This window comes from Pavona decussata, unplaced genomic scaffold, assembly GCF_977016875.1.
Source record: "Pavona decussata unplaced genomic scaffold, jaPavDecu1.1 SCAFFOLD_115, whole genome shotgun sequence".
In the NCBI taxonomy this organism is placed as follows: Eukaryota; Metazoa; Cnidaria; class Anthozoa; order Scleractinia; family Agariciidae; genus Pavona; species Pavona decussata.
Window position 1 is genome coordinate 187,588 of NW_028145529.1, and position 26,730 is coordinate 214,317.

General features: G+C 38.4%; 3 protein-coding genes and 1 pseudogene across 4 annotated transcripts; 3 read left to right on the top strand and 1 right to left on the bottom strand.

The window, feature by feature from the left end:
• Window positions 1-5,533: 5,533 nt before the first annotated feature.
• LOC146469858 (microfibril-associated glycoprotein 4-like) lies at window positions 5,534-7,860 on the top strand. The gene is made up of 3 exons (XM_085122715.1): window positions 5,534-5,866; window positions 6,387-6,767; window positions 7,483-7,860. The coding sequence occupies exons 1-3, from the start codon at window positions 5,629-5,631 to the stop codon at window positions 7,749-7,751; spliced, it is 888 nt and encodes a 295-aa protein (XP_084978841.1). The 5' UTR covers window positions 5,534-5,628; the 3' UTR covers window positions 7,752-7,860.
• Window positions 7,861-10,130: 2,270 nt separating this feature from the next.
• On the top strand, window positions 10,131-12,348 carry LOC146469859 (microfibril-associated glycoprotein 4-like; annotated as a pseudogene). The gene is made up of 3 exons (XR_014867125.1): window positions 10,131-10,514; window positions 10,958-11,344; window positions 11,960-12,348. The product of XR_014867125.1 is annotated as a microfibril-associated glycoprotein 4-like (transcript).
• A 228-nt stretch (window positions 12,349-12,576) lies between these two features.
• Window positions 12,577-14,382, bottom strand: LOC146469860 (uncharacterized). The gene has a single exon (XM_085122722.1). The coding sequence runs from the start codon at window positions 14,261-14,263 to the stop codon at window positions 13,910-13,912; it is 354 nt and encodes a 117-aa protein (XP_084978848.1). The 5' UTR covers window positions 14,264-14,382; the 3' UTR covers window positions 12,577-13,909.
• LOC146469861 (TBC1 domain family member 15-like) lies at window positions 14,372-26,284 on the top strand. The gene is made up of 11 exons (XM_085122712.1): window positions 14,372-14,516; window positions 15,662-15,936; window positions 16,604-16,679; window positions 17,497-17,761; window positions 18,131-18,234; window positions 19,054-19,121; window positions 20,078-20,224; window positions 21,162-21,252; window positions 22,012-22,160; window positions 23,285-23,426; window positions 24,652-26,284. The coding sequence occupies exons 2-11, from the start codon at window positions 15,717-15,719 to the stop codon at window positions 24,770-24,772; spliced, it is 1,383 nt and encodes a 460-aa protein (XP_084978838.1). The 5' UTR covers window positions 14,372-14,516; window positions 15,662-15,716; the 3' UTR covers window positions 24,773-26,284.
• Window positions 26,285-26,730: the final 446 nt, after the last annotated feature.

Genomic DNA, 26,730 nt, shown 5'->3' on the forward strand with positions numbered 1-26,730 from the left:
CGAACTCGCGACGCAAGCTTCTGCTGACAAGTTCCAACTAAATGAAACCAAGTGAAAGGAACTGCGTATAACATTCAGTCACTCTAGAAAGAACTTTGATCCAATTAAGGTTAATGGTCAGGACTTAGAGTGTGTAGAGCAAGCAAAGATCTTAGGTTTACAGATATCTTGCGATCTTACGTGGAATAATCACGTATCCGAAGTTGTAAAGAAAGTAAACAAGCGCCTGTATTTTTTGCGTCAGCTAATGCGTGCACAAGTCAAGTCGGAGGAACTTTTGCTCTTCTATTTGACTTGTATTAGGCCTGTCACTGAATACGCATGCCCTGTTTATCATCATAGCCTCCCGCAATACCTTTCAGTAGATCTTGAGAGATGTCAACGGCGAGCTTTGCGTATAATCTATCCAGATTGTTCGTACAATGAGGCGCTTCTTTTGACTGGTCTAGTTCCCTTACGCAACCGCCGCGAGTTCTTATGTGATAAGCTTTTTAATTCAATCCTGTCTAATCCCTCGCACAAGCTGTATAGCTTACTGCCTCCCAAGAATGAGTGCGCAGTCAATTTAAGGAGTCAGCACTCTTTTACTACACGGCGCCTCCACACCATTCGTACTCGAAATAGTTTTATCTATCACTATGTCCATAAAGCAATGATGTAATATTGTTTTCTCTTAATTATATATTTTTGTCCTTTTATATTAGTTCTTCTTAGCCATGTATTTTATTGTAGTATATATTTTATTGTAAATCAAACGTAATTCAGCCTATGGCTGCAAGGTTCTTGATAATAAACTATCTATCTATCTATCTACGATATGTTTGCGGTTACCGGCGAGAGCGCCAAGTACCGACTGAGCATTGGAACTTATTCAGGTAAATACAGATATACAAGAGCCAGACTCATGTTAACAACGTTCGTGATATCAGGCACGCGAGAGGGGTTCATTTGTGTGTGTTCCTTGTACACCAACAAACCACGCTCTACATACACGGCTAATATACATAAAGCATATTGGCCATGGCCAGTAACTCCGAATTTTGATACGCTGAACAAAAGAGCTCAGCACCTATAACAGAGTTACAACGTTCTTTGATTTATTTCCTTAACCTCAACTACATGTATTAATGCTTAATTGAAAACTGTCCGGTCCACCATTTTCGCAATAGACAGATGTTTTTAAGAAAATTCCCAGGTTCAAGTATGGAAAATGCCTGTTAAAGTGAGTTGAAAACGTTTTGGGGGAAGTATGCCCTTTGAGCCCCCTAGAAACTCATTATCGGAAAACAGTGACATTATTTACTAGCTCTGAGCCTGGTCTTATCTCTCAACCAAACGCCCTAGCTCCTTCCGAATCTCAACGGTAACTTCCTTTCCTCAATAAAAAAACGTCTTACCTCTTAAAATTGCATTCTTGTATTTCTTTGCGTAGTTAAAACCTCATTTGCGAACCAAATATATGCATTCATTTGCGATCGAACGCGATCAGGATCGTTTCGAACGGCCGTTTTTTTTTTTTAAGTGTCGACCGCTGTTTATTGGGACCGTGTATTCAGTTGGACGAAGTCCAACGAATGATTTTCGGAAAGCGCCACAGCCTGCTTGGTGAAGACCCGAAAGTCAGGATGGAAAGGGTCATCAATCAGATGAACAGTAAACAATATAATCTATTAAGGACTGGGTAAGTATTCAAATTATTAATCTTCATCAATTATTACTTGTATCTTCAAAATGATCTGTCAAGTTTTTTTTTTAATTTGTTGTAACTGATACCTGCGAGCAAACTGCTAAAGGAACGTGCGGTTACTATAAAGTTGTTTTTATCGCGCTCCGGCTACAATTATAACAAAGTTTTCATTAAATCCCTAAATAAGTTGTTGCGTATCATTGTAAACTGAGATAACCGCGTATACTTGTATTATGTACTGTCCTCTCTTCAGATTCTGTTTCTTTATGCCCGTTAATACGCACAAACAAACACAAAAAGACAGTAAGCACGAATCAATGCAATCTGGGACCTCGGATGATCAAACTTGAAAATGCTGGGCTCCGGGCTCCGCGCAAAATGTCTTTGGGCTCCGGGCTACACAGCCGAAAAAAGGATCAGTGCTCCAGTCAGTAAAATGATAGGGCTCCGGGCTCCACAGCAGAAATTTCAGGGCTCCAGGGACACCCCCCCCCCCCCCCCCCCTTTGGAAACCCGGTTTTCTGGATAAGTTCGATTATTTGGTCTTGGTCTCACTTCACTGATCCATAGTTGTGGCTGCTTGATGTGTTATGATTATCAAAAAACAATTTTTCTAAGATCTCTATATTAATCAGAATAATACTTTCTCTGCAACAGTACTAAAATAATGTGCACAAGTTGATCAGCTCAATGTCAAAAGTACATGTAAGTGAAAACTTATAATTTTTTCAGTTGAAGGAACATTAGTGCAGAATCAGTAACCACTCTGTCTCAGACAGTTTACTTGTACACCCAGAGGTTGAAAACATCATCATCAAATTTCACGCTGGTGATTGAACTACTCGTAATGGCCATTGACCATGTTGACTTATCGGTTTCAAACATGAAGATTGCAAAGACTTATTAATAGACTACATTTGTATGTAATGCTATGGGGGAAGATAATTTATATTGAAAAATATTGTATTTGCTCGTCAAGATTCCCCTGTAAAACCTTATGTCCAAGCTTGTTCCTGGTCAATACGGAGTATACGAATACGGTCCACGTTCATTGGTGGTCAGTGACATTCTTTTGCAGCTTAGCCTGTGAACAGGCTCCCAAGTGGGGTATAGAGCAAGACAAAAATCGAGCTCGAAGAGGGGGGGGTAGGGAGAGAAAATTGGGAGGGTGTTAAAAAGTGTTGAGGGGCCAACGCGACTCCTGCAGTTCGCAAGGATATTTCTAATAAAGCCTTCAACGGTACCTTAGCTCTGCTTAATGATTTTCATCTTGATCATGAAGGGAAAAACTCAAATATACTGAATGGAGGTTTTCATAATGATCATTCTGAGCCGTTAGGAGAATTTTCACATGCCATTGGGTATGCTAGCTCTGTGGTACTTTTATAGGTTTATCGGCTCGGATCAACTGCAAGATATCACACATATCTTTCTCGCCCCTATACCGCGCTCCGCTCGCCCCGCTCACCAATTTTTCTTTTCGCCCTATATATACCCTACTTGGGAGCCTGTTCATAGGCTATTGCTGCTCGTCTTTGTACACGTTATATGTGGTCAGTAGTATGTAAAATTTGTGCACCTTTAAAATGGCTTGTGCATAAACAACCATCAGCTGGACAACACATCGTCGAATAGCGCAGGTTCTCCCTGATTTTAAAACAAGTGTAGTAGATAGTGAGGCCGCTAGAATACAGTTCTGGTCAGAATATTGTTAAACAATGACAAAGGATACATGTGGTGAAAATTTCTTATAATAATATTTTATTATTTGTCCCGTTTCCGCGAACTAATTTCATGAAAAACAGCTTTTCTTATAGCGGAGCAGTTCTCTGGAACAGCCTACCCTGTCATGTGAGAGAAGCTGAATCTCTTAGTCAATTTAAAAGATTAGTTTATATTCATTTTTAATGTTACACACGGCATTCATGAAAAACAGGTTTTAGTTAGATTAGCTGTAGTCAGGTTTTGAATTTTGTTTAGGATAGTTAGGTTATTTCTAATTTTTATACTCCTGGTGGATTTTACCGTGTTTAAATAAAGATTTATTGATTGATTTATTGAAGCTACAAGCAAAATAAACACAACAACCTGATTCATAATCACACACGTTCGTCACATTTCTGTCCAAGTTAAAGTATGACCTTACATCACACTACACTGTTTTCCTTCGCCTTAGCTGTTTTTGACCGTCGTGTCAGTACCCGCACTGCTACCACTTGTGTTTCTTCGTGTGCTTCCACTTCGACTGTTCTTCCCTTGTCCTTCCGTGAGCCCGTATTTCGCTCTTATTTCTTCATGTTTCTTTTGTCTCTCGGCATTCCGTTTGGCATGTTGCTCCTTTCGCTTAGCTCTTGCTGCAGCATTCTCTTCCTCAATTTTGCGTAGTTCTTTCGCTGAAGGTCCTTCAACATCCGCTTTGCCTTTATCATCCAAACCCAAGCCCTTGCTGAGCTTTAGCTATTGAATTCATGTCTTTTGTTCAGCTCCTCATCCAAGAATGTCTGGCATGAATTCCTCGGGTAAAATAATATCGAAAATACAAATGATGCGTTCAACCTCTATAATTTCTCTTTAAAGGATCATGCAGTAAGAAGAAGAGAAAGTGGCACGATGAACAAAATGCGCATAATCTGGTAGTCGATCTTCGGTAATCTGGTGGTAAGGTTCGACTCTTCTTAGGGTTATCTCTTTTTTAACTTAAACAAGAAGCTGTTTCCAGCTTATACTTTGACTCTCGGCCCATCGCGACCCCCAACCCCCCCCCCCCCCCCCCCAAAAAAAAAAAGAAAAGAAAAAGAATTTGATAATGCTACCGAAACCTTAACTCGGTCCGCCTTGCGGCCCGAGTAAAAAGTAGAAAAACGTAGTCGGGTTATTAATTGTATCCGCCATCTTGAAATGGGCGTAAAATTGTCCGTCCCTAACTCGACCTCTGGGACTCCAAGGATAGCTAGCCTTCAATAAAATTTATTGAAAAACGGAAGTTTCAGCTTTCTTGTGTTTCGAAAGTTTGCCTTTTAAAAAAGCCAAGTCATCACGTTTGCCTTTCAAACGGTGATCACGTTTGCCTTTCGAACTGTATAGAATTTTAGTTTCCAAACATCACGTATAACGTGAGTTTCCAAGGAGGCAAGATTGTCTTCAAAGAATCAAGTTTGCGTTCTTTTTAATTACGTGAGCTTTTAGTGTCAATTTTGTCTCGAACGCCCAACTTTGCCTTTCGAACAATTAAGACTAATCTTTGAAAAGGTCCAATTATTTTTCAAGGAATCAAGCTGTCCTAACATAATAAACAATTTCTGTCGTACAAAGTAAAAATGTTATAGTTCTGAGGACGTTGTAATTAAAGGGGCACTGACACGGCGATTTTGCTGTATTTTGGTCCAAACTGCTCAAATATTTGACGAAAATTAAACTTTTTTGCTAACATAAAATTGCTCTTAGAACACCGGGAAGAAAATATTAAGGGATTTCTCCAAGGAAGAAGTAACTATAATCGGTTTTTAGCGACCTCTGTAAAATGCATAAGAAGAACTTGAAAAAAAAAATGCCAATTTTTTCAAGTTGCAATACCATTTCCATCCTAGCCATCCGCAGCCAAACATAATTAATTTAGTTTTTGTGCACTAGTAGGGTTATTGTTAACAAAGCTGAACTATTATTTTAACGATTCCAGCTACTCAAATATGCTTTTGGCCATTCAAAGCAGTGACACTAAAATAGGTGACACTACCCCTTTAATACACAAACGAAACAATTTCCCTGCATTTTCCTGGGACAAAAGATTTCCATATTAAACACGAAATGTTTCTAATAAATGACAGCTCAACAAACGTCTTAAATGAGTCAGTGCATGCACGTTTTCAGTAGTTCATGATACAAGGTTGCCCTCTGTAGCTACTATACTATAGTTCGACTGAGTTGAGCACTTGATTTGCACGATGTCTTGTTGCAGTACCACGGATTTTCGCTTAATTATGGCGTTCTTCGCGTTGTTCGAGATAAGCCACACTTTAGCTACGTCAGAGAAAAGTGTCGTCAAAAATGCCATTTCAGGCGCAACAACCACTCAACATCATTGTAAGAAGATTGAAACCATTTTACAAGAAATAAAGAAGCAACTTACTCAGATGCAAAACGATATCAATATGCTGAAAGGTAACAGGAGTTCTTCGAACGGTAAGATACAATTTTTGTGTTTTATCATGGACCTCATAGACTCTTAGTAATAAATTACGTGATAAAAAAGTTCGTTTTTCTTATATTCTGTGGATCAGTCGTTTCCTTTCCTGTGCAGCGAGAGAAGCAAAGGGAAACTTCCCGGCCGGACAAAAGGAGCAAACGAAACTCCATTCATTTCTCCTTTTCAGAAAGTTTTGCCGAGACAGTTGAGAAAACAAAACCTCAAACGACAGAACGTTAACAACAGTACAGATTGAACCTGACACGCTCGATCTGGTACTCTGGGTAGGCAGGCTACTGAGCGTGCTGGGGTCTAGTGCTTCGATCTACAAGGACCACCTGGTCAGCGTTGTGAATTTATTTTCAATTCACTAAAGGAATATTTACTTCCCAGTCAGATCAGTAGCCAATACGAAAAAGTAGTCGTCTCAACTTCATTTAAATATCCTTGAGTATAATTAATTTTTCGGGCTTTGAAATCCTGTCACTGAAACTGGGCGTTCCAATCTTTTAACAGTTCCGAAGAACTGCGCTGAACTGTACCACGACGGTGAAAGAATTAACGGTGTCTATACAATCGACCCCGATGGTTTAGGCGCCTTTGATGTGTTTTGTGACCAAACAACAGCCGGTGGGGGATGGACAGTGTTCCAAAAGAGACTGGACGGCTCGGTTGATTTCTACCGCGGCTGGAACGACTACAAACGTGGGTTTGGTAACCTGAATGGCGAGTTTTGGCTCGGACTGGACAAGATTCATCGCCTAACCAAAGCTGTGAAGAACAGACTTCGAGTTGATCTCGAGGATACTACTGGGGAAACTGCTTATGCCGATTATGACATGTTTGCAGTTACAAGCGAGAGAGCCAAATACCAGCTAAGCATTGGAACTTTTTCGGGTATAATTTTCACTAGCTTACTGCCAAGTGTCTATAACCGTAATTAAAGGATAATAAGTATCAGAATAGGATAGCAGGGCTGCACTTGTTCATCCAGGTAGTGCCCATTTATTTGTGCCTCCCATCTTTTCACGGCCTTGCTAAATTCAGCGTGCAAATAAGAATATATACAAAGTATTTTACCAGCCTCCATCCCATGCGTTCTCCGAGACCCAGGGGAAGCTAGTCGGGAGGAAGAGATTTTCGTAAACGTTCGCCCATGAAAATCCCTTTCTCCCCAACTAGCTGCTCATGCATACCGGATCTGCGAGGGTGCATCCCATGTTTTCTGAAATCTCACCAGTAAACCAATTAGTGACCTTTGTAATGCAAACACTTCCACAAGCCTCAAGTAATTTCAGCGCTGGCATCACGTTAACCAAATTATAAGGGTTTATATGAGAAAAAAGTACCATATTTGAAATCAAAATTAGGAAAGATTTTTTGATAAGAATTCTCAGACACCTGAACTTCTTTGTAGATCTATTTTGGCCTTGTGTGGTTTTTGGGTCGATTTGAAGCAATTTGGAGGAGTTTCCGAGTTCCAACAGCTTCTCTCTCTTTTTCTAAGGTATCCGATAGGGAGAAAGAAAGAGAACTGACCCCATTTTCAAGGGGTATCTGTGTCAAAGAGAGAAGCCATTGGAACTGAAACTGTTTTCCCTTTTCTTCACAGGAACTGCTGGCGATTCTCTCTCAGGGCACCGTGGCCATCCATTTTCAACCAAAGATCAGGATAATGACAGCTACTCCGGTAACTGTGCTGTTTCCCACAAAGGAGCCTGGTGGTATACAGCCTGCCACGCCTCAAATCTAAACGGTGCTTATCATCATGGCGTACACTCGTCATACGCCGATGGTGTCAACTGGTATACATGGAAAGGTTACAAATATTCCGCCAAGAGAGCTGAGATGAAGATCAGACCAGTTCACCGTCAGTACTGATAATCGTCGCGTGTTACTGTTTGTAGAATCCAAAGTACTTCGCTGTTTGTCAAGTTAAAGCAGGTGACTGATCATTAGTAATAAAAACAACAAATAACAGAAAAATCAATTTTGTCATCATTTGGCTTAACGAAACATTAATTTTGAACCGGAGGATACCGCATCACCAGCACGGTTAAGGAACCCTTTCAGTGCAGACGGATCTCAGAAAAAACCGGCTGGCGTGCAAAGTAATTATGGTCTGGAAACAGAAAGCGATTTTTCAAGTCGCTTGTTTTCTCCTTTCTCGGTCATATGTTTGCTTTTAATGGATAAAATGAACTATCACCCTATTACCCCTGGCTCTTCATATCATTCACGTACCATTAGCTAAACACTCGTTCCTTTTTCAAGTCAGTCGACAAAACCATCATAAACGCTTTTCCCGACAACTTTTCAGGTCGCGGGTAATTTGACCTTAACTGCGGCCAGGAAGGACAATTGATAGAGGGATACGTAAGTTAGGGACAACTGAGTAACTTATAGGTAAAAATGGATCAGAACTTGGTTCTAGGGATAAATTTATTCTGGCCAAAGTTAAGATCAAAAGACTTGGCAATTTAAACCACAAGGAATCGCCTGTCCTTAGAATTGTCGGGATAACTCATAACGCAGCCCTATAACAGTAACTGCATGTTTGATGTCGTTTGACGGATTTTGTAAAACTGTTCCGACTGTGTAGTCTACGATCTCATGGGGAAACTGAGTTTTTTAACTCGTGGATATGCGTAGCCTGTGTACAGGCTCCGGTTGGAAGGGCCGAGAAGGAACTGGCCTCGCTATTTTTTTCCCCGTTTTCCTCTTCACCTCATCCTCCGAATAGAGAGCCTGTTCACAGGCTAGCGCAACACAGAAACGAGTTATTTGAGGGGCTTATTGTGAGGGTTCTTGTGCAAATATGTCACTCACTCATTCGTTAGCTCATTACTTAGCCAAATTAATTGAACTTATCTCGATTAATTAGCCAATCACTAGACTGATACTATATATTTCGAGCGAATCACAACACAGGTTATCAAATGGACATGCATCATTTGTTTTGATGGACAGTGGTTTGTTCCTGATCTATTTTGAAAATATATTTATTCGTGCTCGGAGCTTAGCTGAATTAGATTGACTGTAATTTGAGTTAAAGCGGGAAAACAAAACGTTTATGAAGCGTAAATCGAAAGAACAAAGTTCTTCTAAGAAACACTCGACAGTTTAAACAATGGAAATCCGATCAGAGTGGGTCGGTGTTCACGGCGCACTTTCTCGGAAATGCTTCAGGTTTGATTGCTAATTTCACTAATTAATTTGTACTGAAATAATCTGATTCTAATTAAACGATTCCTCGTATTCCCAACAGTTCTCGCGACATTTTTGTAAAACGTACTCCTCACGAGCGACTGAATAAATTCGCTTCAAAATTAGCGTGCGTAGTTGGCGGTTGTTAAGAGTTTTGGCGGGAAGCGAAAATTGTACACGTTCACTTTTCAAGCGTAAACAAAGGCTTATCTGAATAAATCTTTTCATTTAGGAAAGCGTTTTGTCTGCTTTCGCTGTACTTTCATGACCAAGCGATCTTACGCAAACAAACAAATGTCCTCGCAAACGGATGTAACGCGAGAATCAACAAACCCTGAGTGCAATAGTTCAAGTTTAGACGGTCTATTTTATACGATAATAAGAAAAACTAACTATTCCAGACCAAAGGAAACTTGTTGTTTTTTGTCCTGTAGAGTTGTCTTTCTATTCTTACGGAAGCCATTTACTCCAACACTCCCCCGAATTCTGTCACAAGAAATTTGTATATGGTTAAATTTGATATTGGTTTAGAAACTGATTCGAACTGATGTACACAATGTAACGTCTGCATATTTAAAAGGATTGTATATCCTCTACAATTCCGTACAATATGCACTAATGATTTTATACTCATTGCAATGTCGAGTGTTTAAGTATAAATTTTGATAAACAACCTAATTTCTCACAACTGCAGACTGGCAGCTATCAATGAAATCAGCAAAGAAAGTCGACTCCTCTGCCAGACTCGCTTTTTAGTGAACCAATGGGCGTTGAAAGACCTTTAAGTACCCCAATGAACGTTAAAACGACTGTTTCTTTCGGAAATGGCAGTGGAACAGCGAATCGAGAATCAGAGTTTAAAAGAAAAAGATCACATTTGCATATCGTACAAAAAGAGTTTTTATACATTTCCATACCTCTAAGCAAAAATGCCCTTGAACAGTAAATCAACAAAAGTCGACAACGAACCTATCGTAGCCTCTCGGTATTGTACTAAACACTCAAGAGGACATTCAAACTAGTTTCCCAAACACTAACACGAAACAATATCTTGTTACTGATTAATGCAAACACCTTACAGATTACACGCAGAAGCTTTTCAAGCAAAAAAATTATTTCGAGGACGTTACAGGACCGGAAAATTCACAATGTGGTGTATTTCCTTGGACTCTCGCCGAATTTTGTTGTTCTTGGCGTTGCTGGTGATGCCGAACCCGGGTTTATCGCTGGCTAAACTGAGCCGAAGCGCCAGTGGTGGTAATGGGACTCCGGGCTTTACTAAGACAGCCTCAAAGCAGTGGGGCAACGTGTACAACCGCTTCTACTCCGTGCCCGCAAACGAGAAGATTAAAACACTTCTGCTAGAAGTAAAAAAGCGACTCACTAACATGCAGAAAGACATCAACATTCTGAAAGGGAAAAAGGGTTGCGTGAAAGGTTAGTCGAAACATACTCTGGTGTATTGCTTTAAAACTTTCCCTGTTTTGAAACGTTATTAAGTACATTTTTACTTCAATATATTCAAACAAGGAGCTCGAGGGTTCATTTTGAGGATTTTATCAAGTACACAACTTTGAGTGTACCCGGGAAGTGTAAACAGCCGCGTGCATGCAGAAGCTGAATTTCGTGGTTCACTAGCTGCCGGTGGAAATTATTTCTTGTTTTTCGTTGCCGCGTTTGTGCTTCGCTTCTCAGTTTTTGTTTAACTATAAATTGTGAGATAAATGCAATAGAACGCCGATTTCTCATTTTATAATCTTCTTCCAGCATCATTCCTCAGATTGAGTGAGCCCAACTGATTTGCTCGCACGCGCTATACATAAGAACTTCAAAATGCTTTACTCAAATGTGTTTGCTTATTGAATGTTTGAGCTTTCCAGTTCCAGTGTACAAGAATTGTGCTGAGGTGTACAAATCTGGTGAAAGATTTAGCGGTGTTTATACCATCGACCCTGATGGCTCAGGCGCCTTTGATGTGTTCTGTGACCAAACAACAGCCGGTGGGGGGTGGACAGTGTTCCAAAAGAGACTGGACGGCTCGGTTGATTTCTACCGTGGCTGGAACGACTACAAACGTGGGTTTGGTAACCTGAATGGCGAGTTTTGGCTCGGACTGGACAAGATTCATCGCCTGACCAAAGCTGTGAAGAACAGACTTCGAGTTGATCTCGAGGATACTACTGGAAAGACTGCTTATGCCGAGTACAACATGTTTGCGGTTACCGGCGAAAGCGCCAAGTACCGACTGAGCATTGGAACTTATTAAGGTAATGAATACAGATATGCAAGAGCCAGACTCATGTTAACAAAGTTCGTGATATCAGGTGTGCTTCTGGCATTGTACACCAACAAACCACGCTATACATACACGGCTTATATGCATAAAGCACAGCTTGATCACATTGGCTAGCAACTAAGTCACCTACAGAAGCTTCAGCAAACTGGGAAAACAATTATCTTTGAAGCCAGATGGTATTTATTTACAACCTTTACATTACCCGATTCCGAATTTTGATACGACTGGAAAAAAAAAAAAAAAAGGACTCATCACCTATAACAAGTTACAACGTTCTTTGATTTATTTCTTAACCTCATGCAACTATTAATGCTTAATTCAGAACTGTCTGTGTCCTCTCCACCGTTTTGGCAATAGACAGATATTTTTAGAATAATGAAAATTCCCAAGGTTCAATTATGGAAAATGCCTGGTAAAGTGAGTTGAAAAAGTTTGGTGGGAAGTATAGCCTTCGAACCCCCTAGAAGCTCGCATTATCGGAAAACAGTGACATTATTTTCTAGCTCTGAGCCTGGTCTTCTCTCTCAACCAAACATCCTAGCTCCTTCCGATTCTCAGCGGTAACTTTCTTAAGTTTTATTTTCAGGCACTGCTGGTAATTCTCTTAATACGAATGAACATCGTGGTCAACCCTTTTCAACCAAAGATCGGGACAACGACAGCACGTCCACACACTGTGCTGTGCAGTATAAAGGAGCTTGGTGGTACCATAGTTGTCATAATTCCAATCTGAATGGTGTTTACCACTATGGCAAGCACTCATCAACTGCTGATGGTGTCAACTGGTATCACTGGAAAGGGTACAACTACTCTGCTAAGAGAGCTGAGATGAAAATCAGACCAACCAACTATTAGAACTTTTCTCCACCTCTCCTTCTAGTTTGTAGACTTTCTAAACAGCAAAGTCATTTGACAAGATGGATAAGTATTGATACATGTTATTGAGTGGAGAATAAAAAATAACAGAAAAATACACTTTGTCAATATTTCATTGATTGTTGTCTTGACAGGGTGGGATGCAACAGGGTTAACATCAGAAGAGCACACGATGTGAGTGCAATGGGTGGTAGTGGGGGGGGGGGGGGGAGGGATGAAAGATATAAGGGCTAGTAACTGAGTACAACACAGACTTCCCAAGATGACTCCCAAACAATGCCTTAGTACACCTTCCATAACAAGATTAGATATCAACAATATCCCAGTTTATTAAGTCATTTTGTTTTCCTGTTTGGCAGTAGCAAGTCCAGCAGTTAAATTTCTAAAAAAAATATGTGCCATAACAGGACAAGTTGGATTACTTGGTCTAAATGGTTATGGAAATTAAAGAAAACAATTGTCAGAAAGATCTGTATATTAATCAGAACAATACTTTCCTAAAACAGTACAAAAATAATGGCCAAGTTGAGGCTTAATGTCAAAAGTAAGTGAAAACTTATAATTTCAGTTGAAGGAACATTAGTGCAGAAATTATCCACTCTGGTTTGGGCAGTTAAGCCATCATCATGAAATTTCACACTTAACTGGGTTTTACACAAATGAAGATTGCAAGGGATATTTATCAATTAAATGGACTACCGTATTTCCTTGAATAATATCCGGGGGCAATTATTTCTTTTATCGCACCGAAATGGGGTGATTATTCAAGGGAGGCGATTATTTCAAATATTTCTCACAGGAGGTCATGCCCTAAATATTTTGTTTTACTATACCATTAAATAAAATAATAATAATAATCACATCAAAAATATACTGAACATGGGATTTTTAAGTGTTTCAAATTTGTTGCGTTGATTAAGCAACGTTCAATGTCAATATCTTCAGCGTCAGAGCCTGAAAAAGTGAAAGACATGAACACTACCATAGAAAAAACTGTCAAAAAAACGCTGCTTTTGTAACCATTTAGTTGTGATGATTAAATGAAAGCTTGTTTGTTACCCAAGATGTCAATTTTTAACTTGAGAGGGAGGGGATAGAAGAAAAAGAAAATGGCAAGAGGGAGAGGGAGGGGAGTTATTCGAGGGAGGCGATTATTTTAAATATTTTCATCAAAGGTGGGCGATTATTCGAGAGGGGTGATTAATCGAGGGACGGCTATTATTCAAAGAAATATGGTACATTTGTATCTAATGGAGTCTGCTATGGGGGAATATAATTTATATTGAAAAATATTTACTCGTCAAAAGATTCCATTGATTAAGCCTTATGTCCAAGTTAGTTCCTGTTCAAGAGTATACGAACACAGTCTTTATTCATTGGTAGTGAGTGATATTCTTATGCCGCTCGTCTTTGTATACATTAAATGTTGTCAGTAGTCTGTAAATTTCGCACGCCTTTAAATGGTTTGTGCATAAACAACCATCAGCTGGACAACACAATTAACAGTTCTGGTCAGAATATTGATAAACCATGACAAAGGATACTGTACATGTGGTGAAAATTTGTTACAACAAAAGAAGCTACAAGCTGTATAAACACAACAAGCTACATTCATTATCATACACGTTCTTCGCATTTGCGTCCAAGTTAAAATATGACCTTACATCACACTACACTGTTTTCCTTCGCCTTCGCTGTTTTTAATTGTCGTGTCAGTATCCGCACTGCTATCACTTGTGTTCCTTCGTGTGCTTCCACTTCGACTGTTCTTCCCTTGTCCTTCCGTGAGCCCGTATTTGGCCCTTATTTCTTCACGTTTCTTTTGTCTCTCGGCATTCCGTTTGGCATGTTGCTCCTTTCGCTTAGCTCTCGCTGCAGCATTCTCTTCCTCAATTTTGCGTAGCTCTTTCGCTGAAGGTCCTTCAACATCCCCTTTCTCTTTATCATCCAAACCCAAACCCTTGCTGACTGACGACAACTTGCTTGATACCGCAGCTTTAGCTATTGAATTCATCTCTTTTGTTCAGCTCCTCATTCAAGAAATTCTGGTATTCCTGGCGAAAAATAATATCGAAAACACAAATCCTGCTTTCACTAAGTCGCCATGTTGTGCCTTAGTGACCAAACCTTTTGAGCTTTGTATCCTGGCCTCGTATAGCCACAAAAACAGATTGAAGCGTTTTTCAGCTGGTTTTTCGGTGGACTTTTCGCTGTGTACATGTTTTGCTTTTGAGCCAAAAATTGACCAGACTATGAGGTAAACTGAGGTGAGTGTCAAATCTTTAAATGATTAGTTTTGCATTTAGTCTACAAAATCATTCTCAAGTGTGATTTTTTTTTTTCATAAAAATATAAGCTTAAGCTCAATCAGATGACAAATGACAAGTACAAGTATCAAAATGGTTTTACAGCTACGTGTATACAAAGTACTTAATGATATAATTGCCTCTTATTGGAGCTTTCTAAATGGCTTATACCTCTCCGTAGCAATTTCTGAAGTAATTTCGATTATGTATGGTCTCAGACTATCTAGTCGGCAGAGCTCGTAATAATGAGTTACACATTTTGTTCTGTCAGTGACTGAGCACATCCGGTATCGTTCAAGTAAGCTTAGTTAAATGGCTAATGTGTATAGATTTGATTTGATAAATTTTAATGTACCTCACAATTGAGAAATACTTATAGTTATCTGTTATTCAGTGTAAAGAGTATGGCAGACCTCGACGAGATCTTGCATTTCCGCCAGTAGAGGCATTACCGGTTGTTTCTGAAAGAAAATGCAAAGAGGCATTATTTTCTGAAAACTTTCTTAGCATGTACATGTACTGTAGGGCACTTAACTGCCATGCTCTACAGACTGGTATGTTATTACATTGGTTTGAGGTCCGTGTATTGGGAAAGTATCATTCAAGTTCTTTTTGCACATTTTTGTAACAAGCTGGCCAAAGGCAAGGACACTTAAAACTGGTGAAGAAAAAAACAAAACTATTATTTTCCCAATATATACATGCACAGCTGTAATGCTGCAGAACACCCCTAAATTGGTCCACTGTGCACTACAATGACCTACATTCAGTGCAGATTTTTTCATGCCATTTTTGATTTTGTAAATGTTCTGCCAGAATTATTGCTATAACATTAGTTTTCAGAGTTTGCCTTCTGTTTGTTCCGGGTAGAAAAATATCTGATATGAACTTACTTAGTGTTATTTTTGGAGGAATTTTCATTTAATTTTTTAAATGCAACATTCTGAGGAGGAGTGGGGGAGGGTCTGTTTTATTTTCCCATGGAAATAAAATAAAATGATGATAAATTACTTTACTGGCCTATTAATAAAGGAACAATGTATCCAGTTGTCAGCTTATTTCGTTTTGTATAGCTGTATTTATTTTCATTCTTATTTGCATTGAAGGTCTGGTCATACATGTAACAAGGCTTACACTAGCCTGACCATACATTGTACAGTAATGTGTGAAAATTCTGAGGGTCCACATGAAGGCAAAAAGTTGTTAGTAAATGGCCAAGCAACTGCTGCTGAATTTCCAGACTGGTCATTATTAAATGATCATAGCCCTGTTCAGATCAGTGAGCGTACCAGAGCACTAAACTGTGATGTATGGCAGACATTTTTGGATCAAGATGGCAGAGTCATAAACGAGTCAGCTCTAAGGAGAGCAGTATTCAAAGGTATTATAAGTTACTGTGGTTTTCATTTTTTAACATGTAGACATTGAAGTTCAAGATTAATTCAACCAACCGTCTGCTGTGAATCACTGAGTGGCCGGCAGAACCCTCTTAGAAAACAGATTCATCTGGCTTTACAGGTTGAAAGACTGCTACATGTATCACATGGTTACCCCTGGGAAGCCTAGCTTTGGTAACTAATTAAAAGGTTTTCTGATAAAATTACAATTATTTGCAGTACTTAATTATATAAGATGTGTACAAAATACTTTAAATTTGATGTCACAAAAGCACAGTACTGAAGTTAAACTGGGCCACATAACTCATCTAAAGACTATTATCTCAAACAATAAATTAATTAATTTATCTAAAAAAATTCATTTTGCATCAGAAATAACCTACATGTAGGACTATACATTTATGTGAGATCTGAGTTACTGGTAACCCTGGAATCTGAATTACTGAACTCCCACACTTCAGTGAATATTCCATCTTCAGACTTAGCTAAGAGGCTTTTAAAATCATAAGCATCAACAGACTCAACTGAGGCTAGGAATTCAGGTTTCAACGAGTTAGAGGAGTATACTTCAAGGGTATTAAACAATTAAATAGTTAAGGGTGCTTAATTTTTAACAGTATTTTCATTTTTTAACTGTAAGTTGTATTCCAGGTGGAATTGATTGCAAGATAAGGAAGGAGGTTTGGAGCTTCCTCTTTGGATTGTTTCCATTCTCGTCAACCAGAAGGTACAATATACAACTGTGAACTGTTTTAATGCAAGAATGTTCTGTTGTGTGTCAATTAAGACCACCATCTGAAGCTTCATTTATTATAAAATTCTTAAATTTGTGTACTTTTTAACACTGATTGATTTAAAACTGAAGCTAATTTTAGACAGTCAATTTTTCATGCATCTATATTTCTATTTGATTGGTTAGCCAATTTAGAAGTCAATCAATTTTAGTTCTGATGACACCAAGGGGGCACTTGTTTGAAGGAAGGTGCATTAACCTAAGGGTGTCCATCACTCCCTGTTACAAAGTTTCCCTGCTGTCCAGACCAAGATTTAATACTGGGGGATAGGGTTTTTGCAATGGACGACAGCTCCGGCAGGTTATGGAATGCTCTCCCAAAGGAACTGAAGAAGATTAATTTACTGTATGGACCCTTTCAACATATGTTTCAAAACCTACTTTTTCAGCTCTAAAGCACATCTTATACTAACTTTATGTAACTATGTTGTTTTCCTTATTGTTATAAATTTTGAAAGGGCTTTATTTTTTTGGCTGTGTTTTATTCGGCTACATGTACTTGTTGTTAATTGCACATTTGATCATTTTCTTGCTTTTATGGAAAGTGCACAATTTATAAGTTGATACTGCAGTAATTGTTCTTATTATTCTTATTCTTCTTATTATCAATAAAGATTTGGTAATGCAGAGACATGCAAAAATTAGCGATAAAAACCGACGTTTCTTCTTATTATAATTATAATTTAAATCACATTTACAGGGTATATCTGAGTTCAGAGACCCAGTGTAAATTAATGCTTTTCCTTTCAAGGGAACGCGAAGCTTTAGCTGCTGAAAATGATGCACGATACCATGCCTTGAAGATGAGATGGAAAGAATTGATTGAGAGTTATCAACCTCCAGTGGATCCAGAAGTTCCTGAATCAATACCTTTGTATTTGAGGGAGTGTCAGGCCTGCAATGCAAGTAACAGTCAGACAAATACTGAAAGGAATCAGGTATCTGGAACCACAGCAGAACAGAAGGCATCGCAAGTGGGAGAGGATCAACTTGTATTCCTTAATTTAACAGCAAAGGTTTGTTGAGATTCTTAAATGTACACGTATGATACCATTTCACTTTGTATATTGATGATGGTGATAATGATGAGATGTCAGCATGATGGTGATGAATTGGACTGGTGGTGATGGTGATATGATGATGATGATGATGATGATGATGATGATGATGATGATGATGACATAGGTTTAGTTAATCTAAGATCAGTGAAATTCAGTTGCTGGTTTCTTAAAGACAAAAAGTTTTATCAAATTTACATGTTAGTTTAAGTTAAAAGTTTTCATTGTCATGTTTATTATTAAATTCTCCATCATGAACCTAACAACATTAAGAACAGAATTTTGTCGTGTAATATAAATTGATCTTTTTTGTGACTGTACTTCTAGTTACATGCTCATCGACAGCCAGTGGACATGACAAAGTTACATTCATCAATCAGAGTTATTGACAAAGATGTACCCAGGACAGACAGATCTCAAGTTTACTTTGAGTAAGCTGCCCAGTTTTGATGAGAATGTTTCTAGTAAAATTATATTTTGTATTTGACCAAATGATTTAAATAATTTGTGACACGACTGGCTTGTTTAATCTTTCAAGTTGCTTTCAAAAAATTTTTCTACTGCCCTGAAAAAAAGAAAGAAGAATAGTGACGATGACGATGATGAAGATGAAGTCGATGACAATGATGATGACAATGTATTAGTCAATAAGTGACACAGGCATACTCGGAAAAAAATCCGAGTTCTTCTATCAGGAGTCGAACCTAAGACCTTCCGATTACTAGTTCGTTTTCTCTACCACTGAGCTACAGGATTCTTGTGGAAGCTAAGGCCATTTAACTAGGTTCATGGGACACACATCCTGCATGCTGCTAGGATTGGAATGTCTGATGTGGCATATGCGCAATGATATAAATGTGATGGAATATGTTTTTCTTATTTTTTTATGTTATTTTTTCTAGATCTCCTCATAGGAGAACTCAGATTTTTTTTCTGAGTATGCTGCCTAGCTGTGTCACTTACTAAATAGTACATCATTCTGATTTATATTCACCAGGCATAAAATATTCCATTACATTTATATCAATGATGATGATGATGATGATGGATGGCAATGACGATGATGGTGTCGGTCTGCTCCCTTAACAGTAGCTCACATTCTAAGAAAGGTGTTGGGAGTCTGAGGTCTAGGGACTAGACTTTGTAACCACTGGATGATTTTTCTCACTGTAGGCCCTGTCTCACAGAGAAATAATACTAGTAAATTATATTCCATTCTAGTAAACGTTTTTTCTTTTTTCTCTTTTCAGGGGAACGGGAAACCAAAATCTTCTTGTTTTGCGGGATATCTTAATCACATTCAGTGCTTATCATCAAGGTATAATTATGATTGTACATTTCATACATGAATGTAAAGGAGAATAATCTCATGTCATTGAAAAAGTTCCATCCAAATATTAATTCTTTAAGCGGACACTGTTTCTGTACTCATCAACAACAGGCCTCCATTCTCTCTGTAACTGTTTCTAACCATTCTTACTTATTTAATACATACACTGCAGTTGAACTGTAGTAGATGGCTACTCAATATGTACAATGTAAGTAGTCAGTCATTCTACATAAAGGTCAGGGCACAGTATTGCGTACTGGTTTATAATAGTGTGCCACACCTCTTTCAATCTTGGTAGTTTGAGGCTTCTCTCTAAACTGTGCTTTTGCCTTAGACAAGAATCTCTGCTCCACATGTCTCTATCAACCCCAGGCACCACTTGTTCAAAGAGTGGATAAGTGGCTATCCAGCAGATCTATCCAAAGAATAACGATATCCCCTCTTTGAACAACCGGGCCCAGATAAATTGTACTCCAACTAGTAACCCTGTTATGGGTGTATAAGTACTAGCTTCTGTTATACAAATGTAGGAGGAAGCGGTAAAGTTGTGCAGTTCTAGCAAGTATCCATATATACCCCTTCCCTCCAGTGGGGGTCATTGGAAATTCCATTGTGGTGAGTGGGGTGTGTGTGTGGGGGGAGGGGGTGGAGGTGGTCTAAGTTAGTAATAAAAGATTTTGAATGTGCAAAGGTTAATTGAAAGCTTTGGATGGATATTGGGGCTGGTGGGTGGGAGGAGTGCAAGTGAAAAAAAAAAACTTCCCATGGGATGTAGCCTCCCACGCAGTCGTTTTTAGGGGATTCATATTATGAGTGGGAGGCTACATTGGATGGGGTGTGAATAATTTCTAGAACAACACGGTGTCTACCAGGAAGCCAACTAGGCAGTTGGCAGCCCTTTGGTACTAACAGTGAAATTATATTAAAGATTTCTATCGTTTCAGATGTTGGTTATGTCCAAGGGATGAACGACATCTTGAGTAGGTTTTTAATTGTCTTGGGCTCAGAAGCTGAAGCTTACTGGTGTTTTGTTAATTACATGGAAACGGTCAAGAATGACTTCCTTGATGATGGCATGCTGGACAAAATTAGTAAGTTTGCTTGTGCCTGAACAAGTACATAATTAGCATTTATGATCATATTACCTCAACGATCATTTTCAAAAAGAGTACGGTGAGACAGCAGCCTGGTGTGGTGGTTCAGGCCTTTCCACTTCATTTGTGAGGGTAACTATCATTAGCATCAATAAAATGTGTGACAAAGCTGCCTTCGGAATGAAGTCGGGGCCCGGCGAGGTACTCCCGAAAATTTTCGATAGGGGTGTGCCGCGAAGGTTCTCGAACCCTGACCCTATTTAAGAGTAAAGGAAGGGAAAACGGATACCCTTTTTAAGGACCGAACGCGAAAAATGACACCCTATTCAAGGGACCCAAGCAACGGCTAAAGTGCACGGATAAACACAAATCTATATGAAAATCACTTTTCTAATACTTCAGCGGACACTTCAGTTGTAAAAAGCCATTTCTTTTTCGTAAAACGTGGCGCTTACAAGCTTCAATTTAACTGATACAATTTAGGTACCCTATCTAAACACTAATCCAGGAATGCGTTGCTAAATGAGTAAAAATGATACCCTATTTAAGGACTGAGAACCTCAAAAACCATACCCTATCTCGCGGCACGTACCTATATAGCCCATATGTTAACCCCCCCCCCCCCCCCCGGGAGTCGGGATGCCCGACGGGCACTCAACTGTTTGACCTATCATCATCAGCCGTTGTCTTTGTCCCATTCTTACAACAAACTAAAAAATAGAGAATTTAAGCAACAACAACGGCAACGGAAACGAAACGTCACTTGAAAATATAACTTCATTTTATTAGTGCTACTTCACGATTATTTCAACACTTTCAACTTGTATTAAAACGGCAAACTTAAGCGTTGGTGTACGTACAGTACGTACACACGCACTCGTTTTATTTTTTAGATTTATTTTTATTTTCTTTTTTTGTTTCTTTTCATCATCAGAGCATGTCAGGTTATTGTTGAAAAAGATGGACGAGCATCTTTACAATCACTTTGAAGCTCACGGAATGGGAGATATGCTGTTTGTTCACAGGTAAATGTGACATGTTCGTAATATTTCGTAACATAAAATGTGACATTTTCGAATCTTATCTGTGATTTTCGTCTCGTCCTGTCATTTGCACAATAGTCGATTTTCGCGTGCGCAAAGGCCTTATTCCAAAATGTCTATAGAATTTTAATTTTCTTTTGTTGACATTCAAATTAGCCCTTCTCACATCCTTCTTGAGCTCAAAACTAAAAAGAATATTTTACCTTGAAAGTGGCAAAAAGGTGTCCCATGAACCCAGCTTAATGGCCTTTGCTCCCACGAGTCTCCTGTAGCTCAGTGGTGGATCATCCTGCCTTGTAATCGGAAGGTCTTAGGTTCGACTCCTGTTGGGAGAACTTGGATTTTCTTTTTCCGAGTATGCCTGTGTCACTCACTGAAAAGATATGCAGCTATCAACAACAACAGCAACATTTCAAAATTCCAATTCGATGTGGCAACAGTGGATAGAAAAGCCACTCTGTGCATTTCAACTGCTTTCCCCCTCTTATTTATTTAGTTATTTATTTATTTATTTATTTATTTATTTATTTTCTATTTATTTATTTATTTATTTATTTTATTTTTAATTTATTTATTTTTTATTATCACTTTGTTTTTTTTTGTTTTTTTGGCTTTATTTTAACAGAGAAAGAGCAGTTAATATATTCCATAGCCTTGGGACTGATAAGTTTCAAGTGTACGTGCGGTGCAACAAAATGAGCCTCGTACTAATGTCTGTTGTTATTTAACTCTTCTTGGAAGGTGGCTTGTTTTGACTTTCAAGAGAGAGTTCCCATTTAATGATGCGTTAACAATGTTTGAGATTATTAGCAGCCAACATCTCGAGTTATCCTCCATGGAAGCTGAAAGAGAGCGGGAGAGGCAGCGAGTCAAAGAACAGGAGAGGGATGGTAAGAGATGTGTCACACAGTGCTGTGTTTACACTTACAAAACAAGCAGTTTACAGTTTCTTGGAAATTTAACCACGCGGCCACATCGACACACGCTATTCCTTACTTCATTAAACTTAACATCCTACCTGTTCATTTTCTCTATGTCGAATCTGTTTCCTGTTTAATGTATGATATCCAAAACAAACTAGCACCTGTTCATATTCAAAATTTATTTAAACATGTCTCAGATATACACTCCTACAACACCAGGTCAGCAACCGTCGACAAATTTTATATCATGTCTTCACGTCTTGTTCAACTAAAGAATTCATTTTCTCGATTTGGCGCACGGCTATGGAATTCTTTACCGGATAATATTAAAAAGTCTGACAACAGAAAACTATTCAAAAAACAAATACATGAAATACCAATCAACGTTTAAAAAAAAGAAAATGCTTACCTTACACCTTCTTCAATTCTTGAAATAACGAAAAGCTTGTGAATATGTAACATCCTTCAATTTCTATCAGCTAGCGAATCTTTTTTTTTTTTTTTTTGCGTCACTCGTTTGTTTACTACTTATTTAACTTTTATTTTAGTCAATTCAGTTTTAAATGCATTTGTATTTAGTTTAGTATAAACATTCCTACCCGCCTCGACTAGCTTCAGCTATTTGCGGGTAGGTATATAAACACCTTGTAACTGTCTATTTTTTAATAAAGTGTTGTTGTATTTGAACATGTAAACAATTAGTCGAAAAACGAAACTAAATCGGTAAAGCTCGGTAATTCCTGCTGGTTGAAGTGGAAGAAATCACCAGCGGCATTATCTGCACTCGAGTAAAATCCTGTGCGACACTGAGAAAAAAAAATCCAAAACTCCCAAGTTTTGAACAAACTGCTTGTATACTAGGAGATACATGTACGAGAGAATTGGCTGTGAAAGACGTTGTTTGTTCAAGAATATTGTTCGTAGCACAAAACCCTTCAGATAGAAAGTGGCAAACAAATGTACCAACGCACGGACAAAACGATTGTTCTACCCATCAAGCCTACGTTTTTGTGGCCTTCACCATCGTTGTAAACGTGACAGTTCCTTAACAATAGCCCATTGTAACTTCAACTCCAATTCTTTTGTTCCAGGAGGTGAATTTCATGTTCAAGTTGTGGATATGAATACAAACTATTCGTTCGAGGTGTTCGTGTGCCTGGCTGTTTTGAAGGAATATAAAAATGAATTGTTGAAGTGTTCTGAAGTTTCATCGGTATACAATACAATTCACAGGTAATGTGGTGTGTTTCTTTGGTTGTGTTTGTGTCAGTTAAACTTGTTGCTATCTGCGAGGCGGTCTGGTATTTATTTTATCCAAAGTTTTGATATACATGTAGTATAGACTGCAAAGCCATCTTAATATTTGTATGCATTAGTTAATTAGGAGTACGAATGTAGCCGTAACACAAACACTCGGCTGTCCATTAAAGATGAAGGACTAGTGTGCATTCGTAGACTGCGAGCTGCAGTCTATCTTGTGCCCGTTGCGGTTTCGCTCCCCGCCCCTCGAATATCATGTTCGCTGATATTGTTGCATTCTTTTCTGCGGTTTTTCGAGCAAAACAGAGACTCAAGCAGTCTAGTGCATTCGTAGATCGGACGCAGGGTTTTTGAGGAAAACAGTACACCATTTTCACTGTCATTACAACCACTCACTGCCTTGGCTTAATTAAGTTATGAGAGGCGAGATTTTGCCAAGATAGAGGGTCGTAAGAGAGAGAAAGGAAAGGTAGGACGCGTCGCCGAAGGGGAGGTAGGCGGGTAAAACACATTCTGAAATCCCAGAACGGCGTAACTTGGCGAGAAGGACCAAGGAGCAGGAACAGTTTGCTTATAAATAGGCAGATGAAGTCCCACGAGACACGGGTGGCATTGACTTTAAAACACCGGCTAGTTTCGTGGATATTCAGGCAGTGAGAATAGATTGTCTATTCTTGTGGTCTATTTTAGCGTGCCTAGCAAACACCAGCGGGGATGAACTCTCGCCCGAGATACTGATGGAATACAGACCTTGAAATCTTGTTATAATCATGTTTGATGACTTGGGATAAACAATTTCTTTTGGGGTCTATGCTTCTAAAGTTACATGCCACCTAGTTGATTTTTTGCTGAGGTACGTATCCGATGCACCTCTCTCCGAAGGCCGGTTTACACGTTACGATTTCATTGTCGCTTCAAAATATCGGAACGTAAACCGCACACGTATTTAGACACCCGCAGTTTGATTAACGTGACGGTTCTATGAGAGTGCCAGTCAGACACCGGTTTACTGCAGCAGATTTTCTGAATGGGCCGATTTTCATTTCACGATTCGGTTGTAATTTGGTGTGAGGATGCACGTATGATTCGCGCTCCGATGCTGTGGGGCCGAGAATCGTAGCGCGTAAACCGGCGTTACAATTTATTGCCCAGAGGTCCATCTTCCTTTAATACTTGAACTTAATCGTTTGTCTTGCAGTTTATCGATGAAAATGGACCTCAATATTATTCTCATGAGAGCAGAAGAGTTGTTTTTCAAGTATTGTCGTAAATCAGTGGAGGACTGCTTTCAAGTGGTCGATATTGAGACGATGCCTTGATGTCAGCAAACAGTAGTATCATCAGTCTACACGAATTCTTTCGGAGCTGTTACACGATGCAATGTTTACCTGCAACTTGCAAAGCTACGTTACAGCGGGAAAATTTGCAGAGTAAATTGTTCAGGTGTTGTAACACCCCATCTTCACAACTTGTGTCGCTTCGAGTTACAGGAAAGATAGACTAGTCTTCTAAATTGGAGCGTATAACAACGCATATTCTACAACTTGCAGTACATTATGCTCTTGTCAGGATCACCTTGCAACTTGCAAGAAAACATGTCTGTGTAACAGCAGAATAGAAAATACTGTCTTTCCTGTCATCCGACAAACGTTAGTCATTTTTATCCATCCCCGGAATGGTTTTTAGAAGTTGGCCAAACAGGAGCCTACCTTTCGAACCTTTGCTTACAAAGCTGTCGCCAATATTTACCTCTTAGATTGCCTCTTTTTCATCAAATCAAATACAATAGTTATAGCTAGAAATTGTTTTAAAACTTGACTTCCGCGAACCAAGAGACGAGTTTAAAAAATAAGTAAATTTTATTTCGTGTCCAGAAGACGCCAAGCCAACATTCTGTTAAATCTCACGCAACAATTGCATGTTTTATTATTATTATTATTATTATTATTATTATTATTATTATTGTTATTATTATTATTACTATTATTATTATTATTATTATTATTATTATTATTATTATAATGAATGATAACTTTATTATTTACAAGAATAAAATCTACTAGATACAGTTTGATTCTATTAAAACCTGAGAGATTTTACATTTCGCTGTCATAAAATTGTAAAATATCAACATCTCATATATAAAAGCTAATTCATATGGGTTTGGTTCAGAAGATAAAAGAACAATTTCCACTGATGTAATTATTATTATTATTATTATTATTATTATTATTATTATTATTATTATTATGCAATAATAAAACTAAAATACAAAGCTGCAGAAACACACACAAAAAAGGGAATACTTTAAGTTGCTTACATCAACATACGTAGTACTGATTTACAATTGCATTAATAATTAATTAATTAATTGATTAATTAATTTTCTCACATGTAATTAACAGTTTCATGTTGAACTGCGTGCTTATTGTGTCATAGTGTAACAGGAAACATAGTATTTTGTTTATCCGTTTCTTTGTCCTTGACGTTGGTTGCTGTTGTTTCTGAAAACGTTAATGGTTGGTTTTCAGAAATATTGCAAAAGTTTAAAAGCAATTTAATATTTTTTACACATGTACGTGCATTTTGACAAGAAATTTTTATGTTCGTATTTCAATTTTCTCATCGAACGCAAAATGTTTGACCTTGAATTGAACACAAGGAAGCTGAAAATGACGAAGATAAAAATCGTACACCAGTATTGAAAAGAGAAATAGATATGAAGTATTTACGACAATAAAACACCCTAAAAAGGTGTACTTTTATATTGTATAGTGAAAAGTTATATTAAATTACAATTTTTGATGTTTATGAAAACCTCTCGTACTTTTTAATTAGCAAATGCAAGCTTAATACAGGCTTATGTTATTTAAATCCCCAGCAAAAAAGGAACGTTTTGCGGAAACATTGTTTGCGTAAATGTTCCTGGTTTGTGGAGACTTAAGTTCATTGAATTGGATTTGAAAGGTGCAAGTTGTTACATTTATACCAAAAATGTGCATCTGGTATTTCAGTCGTGCCTATTGTACTGCGAGCCCCAGAAACAACAACAACAACAAAATGGATAAGGGGGTTCGTTTCTAAAGAAACTGTGGTGCTGCGTTGAATGTTTGGTTTCATTTGTTCACTCTGACGAAGGGCTCACCCTCGAAACGTCAGCACTCGAATCTCTTTACGGTGGCGAAATTACCTTATCAACCCAAAGATAAAAAAAAATGGCAAAAATCTCAGTACATTAACCCTGGAATAACTCAAATAACGACCAATACTCTTTACT